This window comes from Staurois parvus, unplaced genomic scaffold (assembly GCF_062004578.1).
Source record: "Staurois parvus isolate SC_StPar_1 unplaced genomic scaffold, SC_StPar_1.0 ptg001478l, whole genome shotgun sequence".
Classification (NCBI taxonomy): Eukaryota; Metazoa; Chordata; class Amphibia; order Anura; family Ranidae; genus Staurois; species Staurois parvus.
The window spans coordinates 347,827-372,665 of NW_028319274.1; the positions used below are offsets into that span (position 1 = coordinate 347,827).

The 24,839-nt window shown below is 44.4% G+C and overlaps 1 protein-coding gene and 4 non-coding genes across 6 annotated transcripts in view; 1 reads left to right on the top strand and 4 right to left on the bottom strand.

Moving 5' to 3' along the window:
* Window positions 1-936: 936 nt before the first annotated feature.
* On the bottom strand, window positions 937-1,008 carry TRNAI-GAU (transfer RNA isoleucine (anticodon GAU)). Its single transcript has one exon. It is a non-coding gene; the product is annotated as a tRNA-Ile (tRNA).
* Window positions 1,009-2,743: 1,735 nt separating this feature from the next.
* Window positions 2,744-2,815, bottom strand: TRNAT-CGU (transfer RNA threonine (anticodon CGU)). Its single transcript has one exon. It is a non-coding gene; the product is annotated as a tRNA-Thr (tRNA).
* A 447-nt stretch (window positions 2,816-3,262) lies between these two features.
* On the bottom strand, window positions 3,263-3,334 carry TRNAT-UGU (transfer RNA threonine (anticodon UGU)). The gene has a single exon. It is a non-coding gene; the product is annotated as a tRNA-Thr (tRNA).
* A 1,831-nt stretch (window positions 3,335-5,165) lies between these two features.
* On the bottom strand, window positions 5,166-5,237 carry TRNAT-CGU (transfer RNA threonine (anticodon CGU)). Its single transcript has one exon. It is a non-coding gene; the product is annotated as a tRNA-Thr (tRNA).
* Window positions 5,238-20,526: 15,289 nt separating this feature from the next.
* LOC149435763 (uncharacterized) overlaps window positions 20,527-24,839 on the top strand; it is a 38,919-nt gene continuing 34,606 nt past the window's right edge. Inside the window, exon 1 of one of the 2 annotated variants that reach the window (XM_089662461.1) lies at window positions 20,527-20,716. In XM_089662461.1, coding sequence (XP_089518587.1) covers window positions 20,662-20,716 — 55 coding nt within the window. In that variant the 5' untranslated portion in view covers window positions 20,527-20,661. Of the gene's footprint in view, window positions 20,717-22,096; window positions 22,200-24,839 lie in introns of those variants that run through there. The other variant, XM_089662462.1, reaches the window with a different exon arrangement.

Genomic DNA, 24,839 nt, shown 5'->3' on the forward strand with positions numbered 1-24,839 from the left:
ACAGGTCACATCTCAGCTACTCAAATCTGTACATTTATATCACAGAGTTAAAGACCGAAAGTACTACATGATTATGGAGAAGCAGATCGCTGTATATGGAGACTCACCAACACATTGTAGAGAATATTTGGGGGTTTTTATATTGAAGAGAAGGGAGGTTATCAGATAATATAGACCAGTAGTCTCCAAACTGCGGCCTGGAGGCCGAATGTGGCCCTTTGCTTGCCTTTATCTGGCCATGGAGCACTATTCCACCAACTGACACCAATGATGGGGCACCATTCCTCCCACTGACACCATAAATGGGGCACTATACATCTCATTGATATCAACAATGGGATATTATTCCTCCCATTAAACCCAATGATGGCGCACTGTATCAGGGCATTCTCTTCTTCCACTGGCCACAGTCTGGCCCTCCTAAAGCCCAAACGTCAGTAAACTGGCCCGTGCTTGGAAAGTTTGGGGACCCCTGATATAGACAATGAGGAATCCAATATGAACCCATTCCATTGGAGAAATACAAAGGACAACATAAGTGTTATGTAGGAATTTGTTATCAAAGTAGAATTTTCATTATCTGTACAAGTCTGCATTGATACATTCCTGAGCTCCACCTATTATCAGTAAAAGCCATCTGCAAGTTTCAGTCAATGACTTTGCCTGGGCTGAGATGATGTCTGCTGTAGGTAGAAGGAAGCATTTCTTCAGTCACTCCCCATCATTTCAAGTGATCAGATAGCTCAACCATTGCAGCTTGCTACCTCATGTACGTGGCTATGGATTGGGGTTATTGGTCTGCTGCAGGCAGCATTTTGTCAGTCTTTTACAGTGATCAGACAGTACATTGAATGTTCCTGGCACAAACATTACAGCATATAATGGCACACCATAAACTTGGGACACACAGTAAATTTTGCTGGAGAGTATAGAATCAAGCATAGACGGGGATTGAACCCATGATCTTTGGTTTATCAGACCAATGCCTTACCACTTGGCCACTGCACCCTCTACAGCTTCCTCCTTACATCTGTTGTTTGATTCCAAGTATGACATTTAGTGATATTCTGCTACTGGAAGGGATAGGAAATATCGGGGTATTATAATGACACAATTACTAAGCTTGGACTTATCATGAGCACAAATATCTGATGACAGGTCCACTTTAATCATGGATAATCAACATGGCCGCCTTACATGTCTTACATGATGCTATGCTGGGTTTGGTGGTGTGAGTGTTAATAAGGCAGAATGTTGGTTACATAAAGGTGAATGATGTCCGTTTATTCCATAGAAGAGTTGGAATAAATCATTCTGATATATATTCCTCAGAGGAGGTCTCATCACTGTTGGGGGCTCATTTCTGTATTTTTATTATATGTTGATAGATCCAGCAGCAGGCCCAGCTTATCAGACATATAGAGACGTTCATTTCAAGACCCCCTTCCCAGTCTAACCCTCAACACAGACCCCTCAGTACAAACACATCCTCCTAGCCTACCCCCTCAGTACAGACCACAATGATCACACTGCACATTGTAACTTTGTAGCAACACACAAGGTAAGAGGCTGATCTGTGTCAGACATTTCTAACACAACCAAGAACTGCACAGACACCAAGGTTTACAAGATCGTGTCATTTCGGTCCAGGAGGTAGATGGTGATGATGACTGAACAAAGATGGCTCCGACCTCCTCCTATTCTGGTCAGTGGTATGTGTTCTGTCAGTCTCTAAATTTCATGCAATTGGGGGAACTAAATGTCATCTTAACCATAAATCAAGTTTAAATGTTTCACCAATGTGTATAGAGCCAGGCACAGATGGGGATTGAACCCATAATCTTTGGTTGACAAGACCAACGCCTTACCACTTGGCCACTGCACTCTCGCACTGCCTTTAAGGCGCTACATATATGTCTTTCAGAGTTTTGTCAGTACACAGCTGTGACAGCTCCTGGTCTCATACTAATCATCAGAAGTCAGATCACATGATTGCTGTGATAGCTTGTGATTGGCTGTCACCGTGATCAATCTGAACAAAATCAAACTTTACAAATCTGCATGTTAGAAATATTCTGACATCTCACAATATACAACAGTACATTTTTCACAAGTGGTCCTTGTGCTTCAGCCTGTGACATTGCCTAGGTTGAGGTGACATCAGTCTGCTGCAGGCAGGAGGAACCTTTACCTCAGTCTCCTCTTTTCAGACTGTACATTGTGGAAATCAACAAGGTGGGGCTGATCTGTGTAAGACATTTGTGAAAACAGCCAAGACATGGCACCAGACTTGACATGATTTTGTCATTTCTGAGCTGGCATCTCAGTCTGGTAGGTTGATGGTATTTCAGTCTAGAGGGATGTGTTGTGTTCATTCTCATGTCCTCATAACTACAATACTTCTTCAGTTTTATCACAACTGTTAAGAGAACATAAGATTAGAGAATCAGGCACTGATGGGGATTGAACCCATTGACCACCTCATATTAGATGACTCCCATTCAATGTCAGACAACACAACCCACATTCCTGGCCGACCATCTCCACCTGGAAGAGTCCAAACCTAAATGTGCTTCATAACGTCTGAGCAGATAACAGTAAGAACATATATGTGCTCCAGCATTTCTGCTGGAGACGCACTGCCTAGCGCACAGCTCTGACACCAATGATAGCGCACTCTTCCTCCCACTGACACTAATGTTGGGGCACTATTCCACCCACTGACATTATTGATGTCAGTTAATAGCACAGAGGGGGATTGAACTCATAATCTTTGGTTTACGAGACCAACGCCTTACCACTTGGCCACTGCGCCCTCCATGGTGAATGTCTTTTAGAATGTACATAAGTTGTACATAGTATTTGTACTTTCTACATATGACAATGCAGTCTGTCTCTCGTATATTTGGGCCTAGCCTTGCTCACTGAAATCGTCCTGCTGATGGACAGTTATACACTGCTTTGTCCTCTGTGGTCTCCTAACTTGCTGACACCGAGCTCACACTCCCTTTATGGTGCTACATATATGTGCTCCAGAGTTTTGTCAGTACACAGCTGTGACAGCTCCTGGTCTCATACTAATCATCAGAAGTCATGAGACATTGCTGCTGATCACATGATGGAGCCAGCATCTCAGTCCAGGAGGTTGATGGTGGCTCTGGATGTGTTGTATTCATTCTTATGTCCTCATAACTAGAAGTGAGGCTTCTCCATTTTTATCACAACTGTTAAAAGAACTCATATGATTGGGGATTACAGAACCAGGCACAGATGGGGATTGAACCCATGATCTTTGGTTTACAAGACCAACGCCTTACCACTTGGCCACTGTGCCCCCTCTGGTGCTCTGTGTTTCATCTCTTGGCCACCTCACATTAGATGACTCCCATTCAATGTCAGACAACACAATCCACATTCCTGGCCGACCATCTCCACCTGGAAGAGTCCAAACCTAAATGTGCTTCATAACTTCTGAGCCGATAACAGCAAGAATATATATTCATGGACATCATATTCATATACATGATGCTATGCTCGGTTCTGAGCCGATAACAGCAAGAACACTGTAAGAACATATATCCTGCTGGAGGCGCATTCCCTAGTGCACAGCTCTGACAGCTCCTGATCAGTAGTACCAATGATGGGGCACTATTCCTCCCACTGACACCAATGATGGGGCACTATTCCTCCCACTAATACAAATGATGGGGCACTATTCCTCCCACTGACACCAATGATGGGGCACTATTCCTCCCACTAATACAAATGATGGGGCACTATTCCTCCCACTGACACCAATGATGGGGCACTATTCCTCCCACTGACACCAATGATGGGGCACTATTCCTCCCACTGATACCAATGATGGGACACTATTCCTCCCACTGATACCAATGATGGGGCACTATTCCTCCCACTGACACCAATGATGTGGCACTATTCCTCCCACTGATACCAATGATGGGGCACTATTCCTCCCACTGACACCAATGATGTGGCACTATTCCTCCCACTGACACCAATGATGGGACACTATTCCTCCCACTGATACCAATGATGGGGCACTATTCCTCCCACTGATACCAATGATGGGGCATTATTCCTCCCACTGACACCAATGATGGGGCACTATTCCTCCCACTGACACCAATGATGGGGCACTATTCCTCCCACTGACACCAATGATGGGGCAGGAATGGAAGGAATAGCTCCTTCCACTGACATCAATGATGGGGCGCTATTCCTTCCACTGACACCGATGATGGGGCACTATTCTTCCCACTGACACCAATGATGGGGCACTATTGCTCCCACTGACACCATTGATGGGGTACTATTCCTCCGCCTGACACCAATGATGGGGCACTATTCCTCCCACTGACACCAATGATGGGGCACTATTCCTCCCACTGATACCAATGATGGGGCATTATTCCTCCCACTGACACCAATGATGGGGCACTATTCCTCCCACTGATACCAATGATGGGACACTATTCCTCCCACTGACCCCCAATGATGGGGCACTATTCCTCCCACTGACACCAACAATGGGGGCTATTTCTCAGAGGTTCTTTCAGCACAGAGGACTGGGAGTGGAAGTGGGTCTCCCTCCGAGGTGATGCATTTCTGCTGGAGGCGCGCTCCATAGTGCACGGCTCTGGCAGCTCCTGGTTAGTAGTCGGGAGGCCTGGCTCCTATGATTGGCTATTACTGCGATCAATCAATAAGACCCGCCCCTGTTCTCTGTTTCTCCTTTGAATGGTGAAAATGAAACATTGCATCCTAGCCTGAGATGATGTCATTTGTCTGCTGTAGGTAGAAGGAACCTTTACTTCAGTCTCCCCTCCCCCAGGGATCAGAATGTACATTGTAAGAAGTCACAAAGCAAATGTTTGCAGGGGCTGATCTGTGTCAGACATTTGTGAACACAGCTAAGAACTGCAGAGGCACCTGGATTTAGTCCTCTCAGTCTATGAATTCAGTGGTGGCCCTGAATGATGACTGAACAAAGATGGCCCCGACCTCCTCCTATCCTGGTAGGTCAGTGTGAACTAATTTGCTCATAAATTAAATACATGTCATCAGAACCATGAGTGATTTCTATATAGTTCACTAATTGATCACAAATGTATATAGCACATCAGGGAGGAGATTAGAGAACCAGGCACAGATGGGGATTGAACCCATGATCTTTGGTTGACGAGACCAACACCTTACCACTTGGCCACTGCGCCCTCTATAGGATCACGTGTGTTATGTCATGGCTGTGAGAATGCACACACGCTACAACGCTGCACCCCAATGAAATTTATGTCCTTTTTTTCCCCACAAATAGAACTTTTGTAGTCAGGCTGTTGCTGCTTTAGACAGAAAACTCCTTTAAATCAGCCAAAGATAATAAATATATCACACCGTCCAACCAGCACTGGACTAGAAGACCAACCCCTACGGCCCACTAAAAAACATGGCGGCTACAATTCTGTCATTAGGGAAGTGAAGGTGGGGGAGCTGCTCCAATGGTCTCCTTGCTGTGGTCTGAGGCCTTAGTGCAGGGGGGGGGTAGGTGCAGTACATCTGACCTGAAGCTGAAAAGCCCACCATAAAGTGGGCCAATCAGAATCCTGTATTTGTGGAACACAAGCACCCCGTAAAACATTCGGTGACACCTTAAATTAAGGGAAAGAAACAAAACTGCACCCCATTCCTTCCAATAAGGGACCCCATTTGTAGCAATTGTACGTACAGAGATGGACGCAGTCATCCATCTTGCTAAGGATCCTCCATCTTGTATCATTCCCTCTCCCTCCAATCTCCCCTCCCTCAGGAATGTGGTCTGTATGTATGCTGAGATCACCAGCATCAGGCCCAGCGGGGTAGATTCATGGTTATAAACCCCAATTAGCCTGGGCCCAGCATGTCTGTGAGATTCTTGCTTGGAGGTGATCGTAAAGCCATAAACCAGTCCTTCACTGGACTTCAAACGCATTTCGGGATAGCCGTAAAACAGACATTATTATTATACAGTATTTATATAGCGCCAATGGGTATGCTCAGCGCTGTACAGTAGCAAGGGGGACAGAACATGAGACAAGACAGTAACAATACAATACACGAGGGGTTCGAGGGCCCTGCTCTTTCGAGCTTACAATCTAGGAGGGAGGGGAAGGTGGTACAGGAGGAAATGGCTGTGGGGGATGGAGTGCCGGGAGGAGTGGAGGAGGTTAGTTGTTAGGTGAGGTCGGGTGTTAGGTGAGGTTGGGGTAGTCTTTCCTGAAGAGGAGGGTTTTCAGGGTGCACCTGAAGGTGAGGAGGGAAGGCAACAGTCTGATGGATTGGGGTAGGGAGTTCCAGAGGATGGGGGAAGTCCTAGAGAAGTCCTGCAATCGGGCGTGGGAGGAGGAGACCAGGGAGCTAGAGAGTAGGAGGTCCTGTGAGGAGCGGAGGGCACGGGCAGGGTAGTATTTGGGTATCAGGTCAGTTATGTAGTTCGGGGCGGCATTGTGAGTGGCCTTCTAGGTAAGGGTTAGCAGCTTGAACTTGATGCGTTGGGCAATTGGGAGCCAATGAAGGGATTGGCAGAGGGGGGAGGCAGATGTGGAGCGGTTGGTGAGGTGGATGAGTCTCGCCACTAATTCAGGATAGACTGGAGTGGGGATAGTGTTCGTTTGGGTAGGCCGGTGAGAAGGGAGTTGCAGTAGTCCAAGCGTGAGATGAGGGAGTGTACGAGTTGTTTGGTGGTGTCTGGGGTGAGGAATGTGCGTATCTTGGAGATGTTGCGGAGGTGGAGCCTGCAAGATCTAGATAGCAGTTGGATGTGGGGTAGGAAGGAGAGGTGGGAGTCCAGGGTGACACCCAGGACTTTGGCGTGTGGGGTGGGAGAGATGGTGGTGTTGTTAGTAGTGATGGAGAAGATGGGGGGGGGGGGGAAGACCAGGAGCTCGGTTTTGGAGAGGTTAAGTTTGAGGAAATGGAGCGACATCCAGTCTGATATGTCGTTTAGGAGGTGGGCGATGCGGGCAGAGAATGAAGGGGTGAGGTGGGGGGTGGAGAGGTAAATTTGGGTGTCGTCGGCATAGAGGTGGTAGTTGAAGCCGTGGGAGTGAATAAGTTTGCCAAGGGAGGAGGTATAGATGGAGAAGAGGAGGGGCCAGAGGACAGAGCCTTGGGGGACCCCAACAGAGAGGGGGAGGGAGGGGGAGGTGGCAGTGTTGTAGGTGACGCTGAAGGAGCGTTGGGAAAGGTAGGAGGAGAACCAGGAGAGAGCAGCGTCCTTGATGCCAAGGGAGTGCAGTTTGGCAAGGAGGAGAGGGTGGTCAACAGTGTTGAAGGCCGCGGAGAGGTCGAGGAGCAGGAGACATCACATTTAAAACCCACTTTTCCATATCATGTCATATCTGGAGATAGGAAATAATTACAATAAAGCAAAGCATATATTCGGATAGCTCAGTTTAATGTGAGTCGTCTGATATCTTACACCCCTAGTTGAAGTCTACAGGAGAGCAGAAAGCCATATAGTTCTAGCTGAAATAGTGAGATATGGCATATTTGATGTCGGGACGTTCAGGATATCATTCTGCATATTAATCTACTAGTGGCTAGGCTGCTACATGCACCTAGGGAAGGTTATTGACCATGATATAAACTGGGAGGGATTTGGTCATAGCCTGAGTTCTCCCACCTAAACACCCCTCCCCAAATGAGGAGATTGGTTCTCTGCTGTAAGGAGACACCCTGCTGGGTTCCTAGAAAAAGGCTGGTATGCTTGGGGAAGGAAGTTGAAGAGTTCTCCCTTTTAACACCAGGAGCCAACTTTGGGAGAACGGTACCCTTTCTCTCTGACCCTTGAAGCCGCTTAAACCAAGGCTGACGGCGAGTACTCTACCTCTCTAAACTTCTTTCTGTTATCTCTTTGCTGTGCTGTTGTTCTCTGTATTTTTATATATATATTGGCTACATCTTTTTCTGTAAATATTTTTATTGCACCCTTTTGACCTTTTTAGTAACAAATCCTATTATCTGAAAGGTGCTGAACTGTTTCTAAAGATCTTTAATGCAAACTAAAAATCCCTGTCTCTGAAGAGCGCTACTGTGTGTTTTAGCCCTCTATATACCCTGCCTGCGATGACCCACTAACAATCGCTCAGGCTGGCGGTACATAGATTGTGGTCCATCAGCTGGAAAATCGTTGTGCAGGGTGCAGCTGGGCGTGGCATTGTTACGCACGTGACAGCGCGGTTTTAGATTTGCTAGTCCTTCGGTCACAAGTTTGGTGAGAAGGGCTGGGGTCTGACGCCGCGATCATCACACCACTATATGGTGGAACCCTCGTCATTTGGGCTCAGGAGTCTCCTGATCACTTCCACCTGCCCACAGTGTGACTGCTGTGGGCCCTGAAGGCTGAAGACCAGTTTAGGATGGAGAGTGGAGAACTTCCATTCATTGATCTCCTCTACTTAAGCACTTTCAAGTTCAGAACTTCAGAATCTTACCAACACCAACTGGGTGGGCAGCAGATAGGGGAGTGCTCAAGCCTGCTGGAGGCATAAGTTAGACATTTGATATTGCAAAAAAGACCACCAGGTCTCAGAATATCAGGTGGTTCTGTATCTTGTGATCAACAAAACAGCCATTCTTCGGGATTACTAGATGTTTGCATTCTCAGGCCATAGGCCGGCATGTGAAGGAGCCGCCGGCAACAGTAGTGAGTCTTCAGGTCCACGGCACAGCCTGCATGGGTCCTGCTTCTGTTCCTCACGACTGAGAAGAAGAGACCCGAACTGACCATACTAGGATGGATCTGCTTCTGTCTGGAGAAGGGTGTCAGTAGTAGACAGGAAGGGGAAATTTGCTCGGAGGACTGGCAGGATCCACCGGTAGGTCATGACTTTAGAAGATCTTTTAGAGAATGCTGAGCTGGCTGTGAGACCACAGAGGGACCACGAGGAGTGCACCCAACATTTTCATTGAAGGTCACCATACAAAGACCAGTACTGTTCAGAGCCTGGGGTTGAACTCGAATGGAAAATTACCAGTTAAACCAGAATATGAGCTGAGCTGTGTCCGTTCTGATGAACCGTGGTGTTTCGTAATAATGGGAAGTCCCATCTTTATGGTCACATGAGGCCCTTCCTTCCCCATTCTAAATCCTCACAGATCATTATAGCAGAGTCAGCTCTTCTTCTCCTGCACCCCAATACTGACCCGTCCCTGGATGATCCCCCTCAAATCCCTGTTCATGGGGGTGTTGAGGGGCAGCTGGACCTCAAGTGAGAATTTCTATGTAGAATTCTACTAACTGCAATCTATAGATGATGTGAGTGTATGGGCTGCCATAGAAGGACGACAGACATTATTTGGGTGGAGGTTAGAAAGGTCACCAATCCCTCTCCGGATGTAAAATTAGGGGCGATTGCTGTCACGGCGTGAGGAGGTCAGTCATTTTGTGGAAGTTACACATTCAGGTTCTGTTCACTTTCTGTTTCTCTGCTGAGTCACTGAAGAGGGTGTGGGAAGTAACATCATCCTGTGACTACTGTTGTAGCGTCATTGTAACTCAAGGGACGGTCTTTGCTGAATCAGGGCCCTGTATGTGGAATAGTGGGGTCCCTGCTGTGTAGGTGGGGCATGTGGTAAAATGAGATTCCTGGTAAATACAGAAGGAAAGGGACCAGAGAGAGAGACCCCAGAAAGAGACCACTGCTTCCACAGAGACAGACCACAGAAAGAGACCACTGTTTTCACAGAGAGAGAGGCCACTGGTTCCACAGAGAGAGACCACAGAGAGAGAGACCACTGCCTCCACAGAGAGAGACCACAGAGAGAGAGAGAGACCACTGTTTCCAAAGAGAGAGACCACAGAGAGAGACCACTGTTTGCACAGAGAGCACAGAGAAAGAACATTGCTTCCACGGAGAGAGACCACTTCTTCCACAGAGAGAGACCACAGAGAGACCACTGCTCCCACAGAGAGAGACACCAAAGAGAGACCACTGCTTCCTCAGAGAGAAACCACTGCTTGTACAGAGAGAGACCACAGAGAGAGACCACTGCTTCAATGGAGAGAGACCATAGAGAGAGAGAGAGAACATTGCTTTCACAGAGACCACAGAGAGAGACCACTGCTTCCACAGGTAGAGACCACAGATAGAGAACACTGCTTACACAGAGAGAGACCAGAGAGAGAGAGAGAGACCACTGCTTCCACGGGGAGAGACCACAGAGAGAGAACACTGCTTCCACAGGGAGAGACTATAGAGAGAAACCACTGCTTCCGCAGAGAAAGACTATAGAGACCACTGCTCCCACAGAGAGAGACCACAGAGAGAGACCACTGCTTCCACAGGTAGAGACCACAGATAGAGAACACTGCTTACACAGAGAGAGACCAGAGAGAGAGACCACTGCTTCCACGGGGAGAGACCACAGAGAGAGAACACTGCTTCCACAGGGAGAGACTATAGAGAGAAACCACTGCTTCCGCAGAGAAAGACTATAGAGACCACTGCTCCCACAGAGAGAGACCACAGAGAGAGACCACTGCTTCCACAGAGAGAGACCACAGAGAGAGACCACTGCTTCCACAGAGAGATACTATAGAGAGGGACCACTGTTTCCACAGATAGATACTATAGAGAAGGACCACTGTTTCCACAGAGAGACCATAGAGAAGGACCACTGCTTCCACAGAGAGAGACCAGTGCTTCCACAGAGAGACCACAGAGAGAGACCACTGCTTCCACAGAGATAGACCACAGAGGGAGACCACTGATACCACATAGAGAGACCACTGCTTCCATAGAGAGAGACCACAGAGAGAGACCATTGCTTCCACAGAGAGAGACCACTGCTTCCACAGAGACCACAGAGAGAGACCACTGCTTCCACAGAGAGACACCAGAGAGAGAGAGACCTCTGCTTCCACACAGAGAGACCACAGAGAAAGACCACTGCTTCCACAGAGAGAGACACCAGAGAGAGACCACTGCTTCCACAGAGACAGACCACAGAGAGAGACCACTGCTTCCACAGAGAGAGACCACAGAGAGAGACCACTGCTTCCACAGAGAGAGACACCAGAGAGAGAACACTGCTTCCACAGAGACAGACCACAGAGAGAGACCACTGCTTACACAGAGACAGACCACAGAGAGAGACCACTGCTTCCACAGAGAGTGACCTCTGCTTCCACAAGGGAGAACAAGGGTCCTTCTCTGCAGCATGGTGGCAGGGGACAGACCTTTCTACTCAGGCTGTGGTAGGACATTGCACTCCTTTTGCTTTGATGGAATATATTTAGTTAACATATATTGAAGGTTCAGTTGGGCTTTAAGGTTTGGGCCAAATTATGAACCAGATAGACATCAATATATGGGATCACCCAGCAGCACTAGACATCTGCCACTGCAGGATTCTCAGGTCACACAGCCCCCTTCACTATATGGACAGGAATCTCTGGCCATGTCATCAAAGGAGCCAGGGATCATTAATAGGAAAAAATGGTTTGGGGGGTCACCATAGTTAATTCAAGGCCCATTTGGGCTTGGTATGCATTTTATGGGGTACCCCACACAATCAAAACAGTGTAAGGTACCCCCCCCCCCCCAAACTCCACACTAGATCCCTATCCAAATGTACAGTCTAGCTGTCCAAAAAAGTGTGTGTGGGGGGGAGGGTGAGCATGTAGCCCCCCATTGAACCATACCAGGCCACATGGTGACCATGATAGGAGAGCACCTCCTGGCGAAGCACCTTGTCCCCATGTTGATAAGGACAAGGGCCTCTTCCCTACAAATCTGGCTTGATGGCTGTGGGGTCTGCAGGAGGGGGAGGGGTATCGGGATTTGGAAGCCACCTTTAACAATAAGGGGGCCTCCAGATACCCCCCCCCCCCCCAATGTGAATGAGTTGGGGTACTACATAGTATTCACAAAGTAATGTAAACAGTAAAAACAAACACACATTTTCCGACAAGTCCATTAACCACTTCCCGCCAGCCGTGGCCATATGTGGCCTCAGTAATGCCGAGCGGCCACCTATATACGCCCTTATGTGCGCTCCCAGCACAGCAACCAATCAGGATCATGTGACTGGCAATCGCAGCGGTCACATGATCAGAATGCTTACCTCCTCCCCCCAGCCTTTAGAACTTCTAAAAAGGTATGAAGGGGTTATCTCATGATATACATCCATCACTGATCACATGGTTCCACCATGCCGATCCACGTGTTTGCTGCTAAATCCGTGACCACACTGCGCAGATCTCTGGCGAATGGTCAGGAACCAATCAGCGTGATACTTGATCATGTGATCACACAAACAGCCAATCACGGGAATTGCAAGACGTTTGTTTACAAATTTGTTTGTAAACAGACCTCTGCTCTAATTGATGTCACAGCCCCTCCCCCGCCCCTCTCACTGCACACAGTACAGACAAAGAAGATACAATGTTATAAAATGTCACATGATGTATACGTGTAGACTTCTACTTCTGGGGAAATCCTGGACAGATTCCTGGTGGAATGTTCTTCATTGTGATTATGATTGATAACATATATATAATTATTCAGAGTGTGACGTATGAAGCATGAAGTCCACGTATGAAGTCCACGTATGAAGGCCACGTATGAAGGCCACGTATGAAGGCCACGTATGAAGGCCACGTATGAAGGCCACGTATGAAGGCCACGTATGTGCCGATGTAATGGGATGAAGATTGTTTCTTGGTGTGCAAAGCCGTTCAAAATTTGTTGTTGGGGAGCACAGCAATACGGCCTGGACCTGGTCAGGAAAGTCTTGGTTGTCCCTGGTCAGGAAGGGGTTAGGAAGCCGGGGGTTGGACTGGTATGGAAAATTCCCAGCTACACCCATGTATGTACACATTGAACATGTGATGCGCACCCTTCATCACCACCCATTTCCTGCGGGCTGTGTAGACATATTAACCCCATCAGTGTCTGTATGTATGGGTGTGTTTCTGTATAATACGTGTGTGTGTATGTATGTATGTATGTTTGTGTATAATACGTGTGTGTGTATGTATGTATGTTTCTGTATAATACGTGTGTGTGTATGTATGTATGTTTCTGTATAATACGTGTGTGTGTATGTATGTATGTTTGTGTATAATACGTGTGTGTGTATGTATGTATGTTTCTGTATAATACGTGTGTGTGTATGTATGTATGTTTCTGTATAATACGTGTGTGTATGTATGTATATATGTTTGTGTATAATACGTGTGTGTGTATGGGTGTGCTCGTGTGTGTATAATATGTATGTGTATATGTATTTTTTTCATATATGTATGTTTCTGTAATATCTCTGTGTGTTTTGTATAATACGTGTGTCTTCATATGTGCATGTTTGTGTATGACATTATATGTTTGTATATGTATGCTTGTGTTCATGTGTGTTTGTGTATTTTATGTATGTATGTATATGTATGTATATGTATGTGTAAATGTGTGTGCATATGCATCTTCATATGTGCATTATATGTGTATGTGTTTGTATTATGTGTATGCATGTGTGTATTATGATTATGTGTGTGTTATATGTATGCGTGTATTATGAGTATGCGTGTGTGTTTGTGTGTGTATTATGTGTATGTGTGTGTGTTTGTGTGTGTATTATGTGTATGTGTGTATTATGTGTATGTGTGTGTGTTGTGTGTGTATTATGTGTATGCGTGTGTGTTTGTGTGTGTATTATGTGTATGCGTGTGTGTTTGTGTGTGTATTATGTGTATGTGTGTGTGTTTGTGTGTGTATTATGTGTATGTGTGTGTGTTTGTGTGTGTATTATGAGTATACATGTGTGTTTGTGTGTGTATTATTAGTATGCGTGTGTGTTTGTGTGTGTATTATGAGTATACATGTGTGTTTGTATTATTAGTATGCGTGTGTGTTTGTGTGTGTATTATGAGTATACATGTGTGTTTGTGTGTGTATTATGTGTATGTGTGTGTGTTTGTGTGTGTATTATGTGTATGTGTGTGTGTTTGTGTGTGTATTATGAGTATGCGTGTGTGTTGTGTGTGTATTATTAGTATGCGTGTGTGTGTTGTGTGTGTATTATGAGTATACATGTGTGTTTGTGTGTGTATTATGTGTATGTGTGTGTATTATGAGTATACATGTGTGTTTGTGTGTGTATTATGTGTATGTGTGTTTGTGTGTGTATTATGAGTATGCGTGTGTGTTTGTGTGTGTATTATGAGTATGCGTGTGTGTTTGTGTGTGTATTATGTGTATGCGTGTGTGTTGTGTGTGTATTATGAGTATGTGTGTGTATTATGAGTATACATGTGTGTTTGTGCGTGTATTATGAGTATGTGTGTGTATTATGAGTATACATGTGTGTTTGTGTGTGTATTATGTGTATGTGTGTATGTTTGTGTGTGTATTATGAGTATGCGTGTGTGTTTGTGTGTGTATTATGAGTATGCGTGTGTGTTTGTGTGTGTATTATGTGTATGCGCGTGTGTTTGTGTGTGTATTATGAGTATGCGTGTGTGTTTGTGTGTGTATTATGTGTATGTGTGTGTGTGTTGTGTGTGTATTATGAGTATACATGTGTGTTTGTGCGTGTATTATGAGTATGTGTGTGTATTATGAGTATACATGTGTGTTTGTGTGTGTATTATGTGTATGTGTGTGTGTTTGTGTGTGTATTATGTGTATGCGTGTGTGTTTGTGTGTGTATTATGAGTATGTGTGTATGTTTGTGTGTGTATTATGAGTATGCGTGTGTGTTTGTGTGTGTATTATGAGTATGCGTGTGTGTTTGTGTGTGTATTATGTGTATGTGTGTGTTGTGTGTGTATTATGAGTATACATGTGTGTTTGTGTGTGTATTATGTGTATGTGTGTGTGTGTTGTGTGTGTATTATGAGTATACATGTGTGTTTGTGTGTGTATTATGAGTATGTGTGTGTGTGTTGTGTGTGTATTATGAGTATGCATGTGTGTTGTGTGTGTATTATGTGTATGTGTGTTTGTGTGTGTATTATGAGTATACATGTGTGTTTGTGTGTGTATTATGTGTATGTGTGTGTGTGTGTGTGTATTATGAGTATACATGTGTGTTGTGTGTGTATTATGAGTATGTGTGTGTGTGTGTGTATTATGAGTATGTGTGTGTATTATGTGTATGTGTGTGTGTTTGTGTGTGTATTATGAGTATACATGTGTGTTTGTGTGTGTATTATGTGTATGTGTGTGTGTTGTGTGTGTATTATGTGTATGTGTGTGTGTTGTATGTGTATTATGTGTATGCGTGTGTGTGTTTGTGTGTGTATTATGAGTATGTGTGTGTGTTTGTGTGTGTATTATGAGTATGTGTGTGTGTTGTGTGTGTATTATGTGTATGCGTGTGTGTGTTTGTGTGTGTATTATGTGTATGTGTGTGTGTTTGTGTGTGTATTATGTGTATGTGTGTGTGTTTGTGTGTGTATTATGAGTATACATGTGTGTGTTGTGTGTGTATTATGAGTATGTGTGTGTGTGTTTCTGTGTGTATTATGAGTATGCGTGTGTGTTTGTGTGTGTATTATGTGTATGTGTGTGTGTTGTGTGTGTATTATGAGTATACATGTGTGTTTGTGTGTGTATTATGTGTATGTGTGTGTGTTGTGTGTGTATTATGTGTATGTGTGTGTATGTGTGTGTATTATGTGTATGTGTGTGTGTTGTGTGTGTATTATGTGTATGTGTGTGTGTTGTGTGTGTATTATGTGTATGTGTGTGTTTGTGTATGTATTATGTGTATGTGTGTGTGTTGTGTGTGTATTATGTGTATGTGTGTGTGTTGTGTGTGTATTATGAGTATGCGTGTGTGTTTGTGTGTGTATTATGTGTATGTGTGTGTTTGTGTGTGTATTATGAGTATACATGTGTGTTTGTGTGTGTATTATGTGTATGCGTGTGTGTTTGTGTGTGTATTATGTGTATGTGTGTGTGTTTGTGTGTGTATTATGAGTATACATGTGTGTTTGTGTGTGTATTATGTGTATGTGTGTGTGTTGTGTGTGTATTATGTGTATGTGTGTGTGTTGTGTGTGTATTATGTGTATGCGTGTGTGTTTGTGTGTGTATTATGAGTATGCGTGTGTGTTTGTGTGTGTATTATGAGTATGCGTGTGTGTTTGTGTGTGTATTATGAGTATACATGTGTGTTTGTGTGTGTATTATGTGTATGCGTGTGTGTTTGTGTGTGTATTATGAGTATGCGTGTGTGTTTGTGTGTGTATTATGTGTATGTGTGTGTGTTGTGTGTGTATTATGTGTATGCGTGTGTGTTTGTGTGTGTATTATGAGTATACATGTGTGTTTGTGTGTGTATTATGTGTATGCGTGTGTGTTTGTGTGTGTATTATGAGTATGTGTTTGTGTGTGTATTATGAGTATACATGTGTGTTTGTGTGTGTATTATGTGTGTGTGTTGTGTGTGTATTATGAGTATACATGTGTGTTTGTGTGTGTATTATGTGTGTATGTTTGTGTGTGTATTATGAGTATGTGTATTATGTGTATGCGTGTGTGTTTGTGTGTGTATTATGTGTATGTGTGTGTGTTGTGTGTGTATTATGTGTATGTGTGTGTGTTGTGTGTGTATTATGTGTATGCGTGTGTGTTTGTGTGTGTATTATGTGTATGCGTGTGTGTTTGTGTGTGTATTATGAGTATGTGTATTATGTGTATGCGTGTGTGTTTGTGTGTGTATTATGTGTATGTGTTGTGTGTGTATTATGTGTATGCGTGTGTGTTGTGTGTGTATTATGAGTATACATGTGTGTTTGTGTGTGTATTATGTGTATGTGTGTGTGTGTTGTGTGTGTATTATGAGTATACATGTGTGTTTGTGTGTGTATTATGTGTGTGTGTTTGTGTGTGTATTATGAGTATGCGTGTGTGTTTGTGTGTGTATTATGAGTATACATGTGTGTTGTGTGTGTATTATGTGTATGTGTGTGTGTTGTGTGTGTATTATGTGTATGCGTGTGTGTTTGTGTGTGTATTATGTGTATGCGTGTGTGTTTGTGTGTGTATTATGTGTATGTGTTGTGTGTGTATTATGAGTATACATGTGTGTTTGTGTGTGTATTATGTGTATGCGTGTGTGTTTGTGTGTGTATTATGAGTATGTGTATTATGTGTATGCGTGTGTGTTTGTGTGTGTATTATGTGTATGCGTGTGTGTTTGTGTGTGTATTATGAGTATACATGTGTGTTTGTGTGTGTATTATGTGTATGTGTGTATGTTTGTGTGTGTATTATGAGTATGTGTGTTGTGTGTGTATTATGTGTATGTGTGTGTGTTTGTGTGTGTATTATGTGTGTTGTGTGTGTATTATGTGTATGTGTATTATGTGTATGCGTGTGTGTTTGTGTGTGTATTATGTGTATGTGTTGTGTGTGTATTATGTGTATGCGTGTGTGTTTGTGTGTGTATTATGAGTATGTGTTTGTGTGTGTATTATGAGTATACATGTGTGTTTGTGTGTGTATTATGTGTATGTGTGTGTGTTGTGTGTGTATTATGAGTATACATGTGTGTTTGTGTGTGTATTATGTGTATGTGTTGTGTGTGTATTATGAGTATACATGTGTGTTTGTGTGTGTATTATGTGTGTATGTTTGTGTGTGTATTATGAGTATGCGTGTGTGTTTGTGTGTGTATTATGAGTATACATGTGTTTGTGTGTGTATTATGTGTATGTGTGTGTGTTTGTGTGTGTATTATGAGTATGTGTATTATGTGTATGCGTGTGTGTTTGTGTGTGTATTATGTGTATGTGTTGTGTGTGTATTATGTGTATACATGTGTGTTTGTGTGTGTATTATGTGTATGCGTGTGTGTTTGTGTGTGTATTATGAGTATACATGTATGTGTGTGTGTGTGTATTATGTGTATGTGTGTGTATTATGTGTATGTGTGTGTGTGTGTGTCTTATGTGTATGTGTGTGTGTGTGTGTATTATGAGTATGTGTGTGTGTGTTGTGTGTGTATTATGAGTATGTGTTTGTGTGTTGTGTGTGTATTATGAGTATACATGTGTGTTTGTGTGTGTATTATGTGGGTGTGTTTGTGTGTGTATTATGTGTATGTGTGTGTGTGTTGTGTGTGTATTATGAGTATGTGTTTGTGTGTTGTGTGTGTATTATGAGTATACATGTGTGTTTGTGTGTGTATTATGTGGGTGTGTTTGTGTGTGTATTATGTGTATGTGTGTGTGTGTTGTGTGTGTATTATGAGTATACATGTGTGTTTGTGTGTGTATTATGTGGGTGTGTTTGTGTGTGTATTATGAGTATACATGTGTGTTTGTGTGTGTAATTTGAGTATGTTTGTGTATTATGAGTATGTGTGTGTGTTTGTGTGTGTATTATGAGTATGTTTGTGTGAACCTGTTAGCAAGTCCTGGCCCAAAATTCATGGCTGGGACCTGCTGATCAGCAGTGTCCAATCACAGCCCAGAGCTCTGTGTTGGTAAACAACACAAAGTTCTGTACAGGGGGAGCGAGCTGTCTGTTTCTCATCCCTGCAAAGCAGGGATGAGAAACTAAGGGATCTCCTAGTAAAAGCAGCACACATTACACATAAATAGGCACACATTTAACCCCTTGATTGCCTGAGATGTTAACCCCTTCCCGGCCGCTGTCATTAGTACAATGTCCGTGTATAGTATTATCACCCATCACTCTATTAACCGCTTCTGCACCGTCCTATAGTAAAAATACTGCTAAAGGGCGGCACGGGTGCGCAAAATCAAGTATATATACGTGATTTTGCAGCACTGGGTGGGGGGCACACTTGAGCTGTGCACACGCCTTACCAGCGCCGCCATTTGCGGCCTCAGCTGTCAATCACCGTGTCCCAGCTGGTAATTTCTTGGCAGCACCTGGTGCTCGCCAAGTATCTCCAATCGGGGAGAGATCTGTGTATAAACAACCCAGATCCCTCCCCTGTCAGCTCTTGCACACTGCTTTGTATGGCTCTGCATAGCAGCATGCTCACAGTGAAACACACACAGCACACAATTAACCCTTTGACGGCCCCAGATATTAACCCCTTCCTGCCCGGTGCCATTAGAACAGTGTCAGTGATTTTTATTAGCACTGATCACTGTAATGGTGTCACTGGGGATGTCAGTGACACCAAGTCAGTCCCCCCCCCCCATGTCAGAATGTCCACCGCAGTCTCACTATAATTTGCCGATCGCCGCCTTTACTAATAAAAAAGAAATCCCAGTATCTATACCGCCATTTGTAAACGCTATAACTTTCACATAAACCAATTAATTTCCACGTATTGGGATTTTTTTAGCGAAGACACGGAGCGGAATACATTTATGATGGAATTTTATTTATTATTTTTTTTATTGGACATGTTTAATAGCAAAAAGTCCAAAATATTGTTTTTTTCTCAAAATTATCCATCTTGTTTTGTTTATAGCGCAAAAAATGAAAAACCGCACAGGCGATCAAATACCCCCAAAAGAAAGCTCTATTTGTGGAAAAGAAAGGATGTAAATTTAATTTGGGTGCAGCGTTGTACGACTGCGCAATTGTCAGTTAAAATAACGCAGCGCCTTATCACAAAAAATGGCCTGGTCATGGGGGGGGGGGGGAGTCCTCTGGAGGGTGAGGGGTTAATAACCACTTGAGATCCAGAAGGTTTTACCCCCTTCGTGACCAGGCCGTTTTTTGCTATATCACACTGCGCTACTTTAGCTGTCAATTGCGCGGTCATGCAACACTGCACCCAAAATAAATGTGTATCTTTTTTATGAAAATTATTATTATTATTATTCAGGATTTCTATGGCGCCAACAGTCTGTGCAGCGCTGTACAACGTGAGCTCAGACAGTACAGTTACATTACAAATGAACACAGGAGGGATCAGCTCGTTAGAATCTAAGAGAGCTTTCTTTTGGTTGTATTTGATCAACAATGGTTTTTTTTTTTTTTTTTTAATTCTTGCGACATGAACAAAAAAAAACTGAAAATTAAAAAAAATAAAAAAATAAAAAATACTTTCTGCTATAAACTATATCCAATAAAAAGATTTTAAAAAATCAAATTTCTTCATAAAATTTGGCCAAAATGTATTCCAGGTATTACATTTGATGCTGCTACATGTCTTCGGTAAAACAAAAACAAACAAAAAACCTCAATAAGTGTCTTCTGATTGGTTATAGCGTCTACGAACTCTGGCGTATATACGGGAACTTTTGTTATACTGCTAATGGCGGTGATCGGGGACTTATAATGGAGTTGTGGAAGTGTGGCGGGCAATCTGACACTAGTTGACACTGATTGACTGCCACTGATATCACCAGAGACATTATTAATAGTAGTAGCGTGCAGAGTCATGTAAGTGAACATGTGACAGTATTCTGCTGGAGGCGCAGAGTTCTTGTCTATTAATTGGCCGCCAGCAACAGCAGATGTTACCATAGCAATCAGATCACATCCCGGCTCTCCCCTCCTCCATTCTCTCCTCACATTCCCAGTCAATGAGATTGCATCAGGTGGGGGTGTCTCCTGGCCTCCCTCCCATCACCCTGCATTCCCTCAGTTGCTGCAATCTCTGTGGTTGCATCAACAGCATCTGTGGATCTCTCTGCAGAGTCCCCCCCCCCCCCATCTCTACACCATGAAGACCCTCCTGATCCTCCTGATATCCCTGACCATCCTCTGTACAGATACAGGTGAGAGCTGCCAGTGTGGGGGGGGGGCAAGGCATGGTCTGCTGGGGGCAATCAGATCTGTGTTGGGGGGTAACTGATAGTGGGCAATGAACTTTATTTAGGGAGCTGAGGATCTCTGATGAGGGGGATTCATCTCTAGGTTGGGGGGGGGGGGTCTATGTTGGGAACAATACCAGCCTTGTGGGAAGTTACTGGCTGAAGTTAAAATATTTCTGTTTAAAGTTCTCTGCTGGGGAGGAACTGACTTTAGTAAATACAGGGAAATGCAGCACAAAATGTTACAATGTATCAAGTCATAGCCAATAGTAGCCAATCATGTATGAAGTCGTAGCCAAGCATGTATGAAGTCGTAGCCAATCATGTATGAAGTCGTAGCCAAGCATGTATGAAGTCGTAGCCAATCATGTATGAAGTCGTAGCCAAGCATGTATGAAGTCGTAGCCAAGCATGTATGAAGTCGTAGCCAAGCATGTATGAAGTCGTAGCCAAGCATGTATGAAGTCGTAGCCAAGCATGTATGAAGTCGTAGCCAATCATGTATGAAGTCGTAGCCAATCATGTAGGAAGTCGTAGCCAATCATGTAGGAAGTCGTAGCCAATCATGTAGGAAGTCGTAGCCAATCATGTATGAAGTCGTAGCCAATCATGTATGAAGTCGTAGCCAAGCATGTATGAGGTCGTAGCCAATCATGTATGAAGTCGTAGCCAAGCATGTATGAAGTCGTAGCCAATCATGTATGAGGTCGTAGCCAATCATGTATGAAGTCGTAGCCAATCATGTATGAAGTCGTAGCCAAGCATGTATGAAGTCGTAGCCAAGCATGTATGAAGTCGTAGCCAATCATGTATGAAGTCATAAAACTTTAGAAAGTCAGAGGAAGTTTGTAGACAGTAAATGAGGCTCAGCTGTGCTGCTGTAGAAATGAAAATCCCACCACGCTCAGACTGGCCATGCTGGAACTTGTAGTTCTACAGCAGCAGAGTCCACTTACTGTTGCGTAGTATATTGTTGTGTCATGTGATTTAAATGTCTCCCGTGTCATATGACAGTTGTAGAAGTGTGTGCACGAGTGCGATGACGTCATCGGAATTCCCGCATTCCTTGGCCCCTCCCCCCAGGCTTTGCTCCTTATATTTAGAACTTATAATATAATATTACTAATACTAATATTTCCTATGATGTCATCAATGGCGATCGGCTTTATCTGATGCGATACACTTTGTATAGGAAGTATTATAGAGCTCCATAGTGTCCATTCTGGTGTATAATATATATTGCACAATACAGGGGATTTCCACCTCCATGGTCACATGGGCTCCCCCCTCCCCCCCCCCCCCCCGCCATCTATACTTCATCATTACATCCCTGCTGCAGCTGAGTGGAATCAGTTCTCCTCCTCCTGCACCCCAATAATCACCAATCCCAGGATGATCCCCCTCATATTCCTGTTTACACTGGTGCTGAGAGCCAGCTGGACCTCAGGTGAGAATTGTACAGTAAATCCCATTAACTGCAATCTTTATATAGTATGTTCTATAGACGGCTGTAGAGGAACTCCAAGTCCCAGAATTATTCAAAACTCTTTCCATAGTTTTTATATTTTAGTGTATTATTTGGGTGGAGGTTGGAAAGTTCACCGATCCCTCTCCGGATCTGTAAGGGTATAAATTCAGGGCAATTAGGGTCACATCAGTACAACACGAGGACGTCATTTTGTTTTTGTTTTTAGTTGGCCCATTCAGTTTCTTTCTGAAACTTTCTGTTTCCCTATTGAGTCACTTGACGTGAGTGTGGGAAGATTTAGTCATTTCAGTTTGTGATGAAGTCATTGCAGGTCAGGACATGGACGTAGAGTAGTGGGGTCCCTGCTGTATACGTTGGGGGTATGGGGAAATGGGATTCCTGGTGACTACAGGAGAAACTTCAGGAACTGAAGTCTGGAGGAAAGAAAAGAAAGGAGACACATGGTTGATACCTTTTAATATATCAGGAATAAGGTTCGGTAGGGCAGGATTTTCAATATGAAGCCAAGATCAAGAACATGACCTCAAACTAGCAGGAGGAAAGTTCAAAACTAATCTTAGAGCGTATTATTTTACAGAAAGAGTAGTTGGTGCTTGGAATGGACTTCCAGCAGAGACACAAACAAATCTTAACAAAGTACCAAACAAAAACCCCCTTTATAAATTCAAAAATAAATGTAGGGCAGACTCAGCAGACCACGTGGTCTTTTTTCTGCCATTGCTCTTCTATGTTTTATATATAAATACACTAATGCAGAAGGTTCTAAGAAATGAGAAGGGCTGTATGGAGTCTTGGGGGGGGGGGGGGTCTGTAGAATGGAAGGCTTTTAGAGAATAGAGAGTTTCATAGAGCACAGAAGGGTTGTAGGTAGTGAGAAGGGCTGTATGGAGTCTTGGGGGGGGGGGGGGGTTCTGTAGAACGGAGGGCTTTTAGATAATAGAGAGTTTCATAGAGCACAGAAGGGTTGTAGGTAGTGAGGGGGCTGTATGGAGTCTTGGGGGGTTCTGTAGAACGGAGGGCTTTTAGATAATAGAGAGTTTCATAGAGCACAGAAGGGTTGTAGGCAGTGAGGGGGCTGTATGGAGTCTTGGGGGGTTCTGTAGAACGGAGGGCTTTTAGATAATAGAGTTTCGTAGAGCACAGAAGGGTTGTAGATAGTGAGGGGCAGGGGCGGACTGATCATTTGGAAACTCGGTCACTGCCCGAGGGCCCGGGGTCAGTAGGGGGCCCCATGAGATGCCCCTGGTACCTTTTTCATAGGCTTTTTTGAGTTTGGGCAAGGACACAGGGGCCCCATGATCCCCTATTGCCCGGGAGCCCCATAAGTTGTCAGTCCGCCCCTGGTGAGGGGGCTGTATGGAGTCTTGGGGGGTTCTGTAGAATGGAAGGCTTTTAGATAAGAGAGTTTCGTAGAGCACAGAATGGTTGTAGGTAGTGAGGGGGCTGTATGGAGTCTAGGGGGGGTTCTGTAGAATGGAGGGCTTTTAGCTAATAGAGATAGTTCCTTAGAGCACAGAAGGGTTGTAGGTAGTGAGGGGGCTATATGGAGCCTGGGAAGGTTGGCCGGTAGAATGCGGGGGTTCTAGATAATAATATTAATGGCTCTTTGTGGAGCAATGAAGTGTCTTCAGATGGGTTTACAGTTGGTGGCCTTACCTCATGGTGAGCTTTATGGCTATCTACACCAGAACACGTAGCTAAGCCTCCACTCTGTTTTGTGACACTTCCAAACCATTGTGGTCTGCTGGCAGACTGACTAACACTGCTATGGTCCCCTGCTTAGAAGGTGCTAGAGATCTAGAGAACAGAACCTGCCTGACTGAAAGCTGCCCCATTACATGGATAATGCTGTGGGCTAGAGCAGTGGTATCCAAACTGTGGCCCACGGGCCACATGCGGCCATTTGCTTACCTTTTTAAGCATCATTCCTTCCCACTAACACCAATGGTGAGGCACCATTCCGTCCCACTGACACCAGCAATGAGGCACCATTCCTTTCCACTGACACCAACGATGGGGCATTATTCCTCCCCACTGACATCAACGATGAGGCATTGACACCAATGATGGGGCACCATTCCTTCCACTGAAACAAACGATGAGGCACCATTCCTTCCACTGACACCAATGATGGGGCACCATTCCTTCCACTGACACCAACGATGGGGCACCATTCCTTCCACTGAAACCAATGATGAGGCACGATTCCTTCCCACTGATACCAATGATGGGTCACCATTCCTTCTACTGATACCAGTGATGGGGCACTATTCCTCCCACTGACACCAATGATGGGGCACTATTCCTCCCAATGACACCAATAATGGGGCACTATTCCTCCCACTGACACCAATGATGGGGCACGATTCCTTCCACTGACACCAATGATGGGGCACTATACCTTCCACGGTCCCCAGTGATGGGGCACCATTCCTTCCACTGATACAGATACAAATGATGGGACACTATTCCTCCTCCTACTGACCTCAGGTGCTATGTAATTTTCTTACTCCCTCTGACCACCAAGCCTGAAGCACTAGTTAATTCCATTGACACTGGACACAATCCGGTCCCCCTAAAGTCTGAAGGACAGTAATC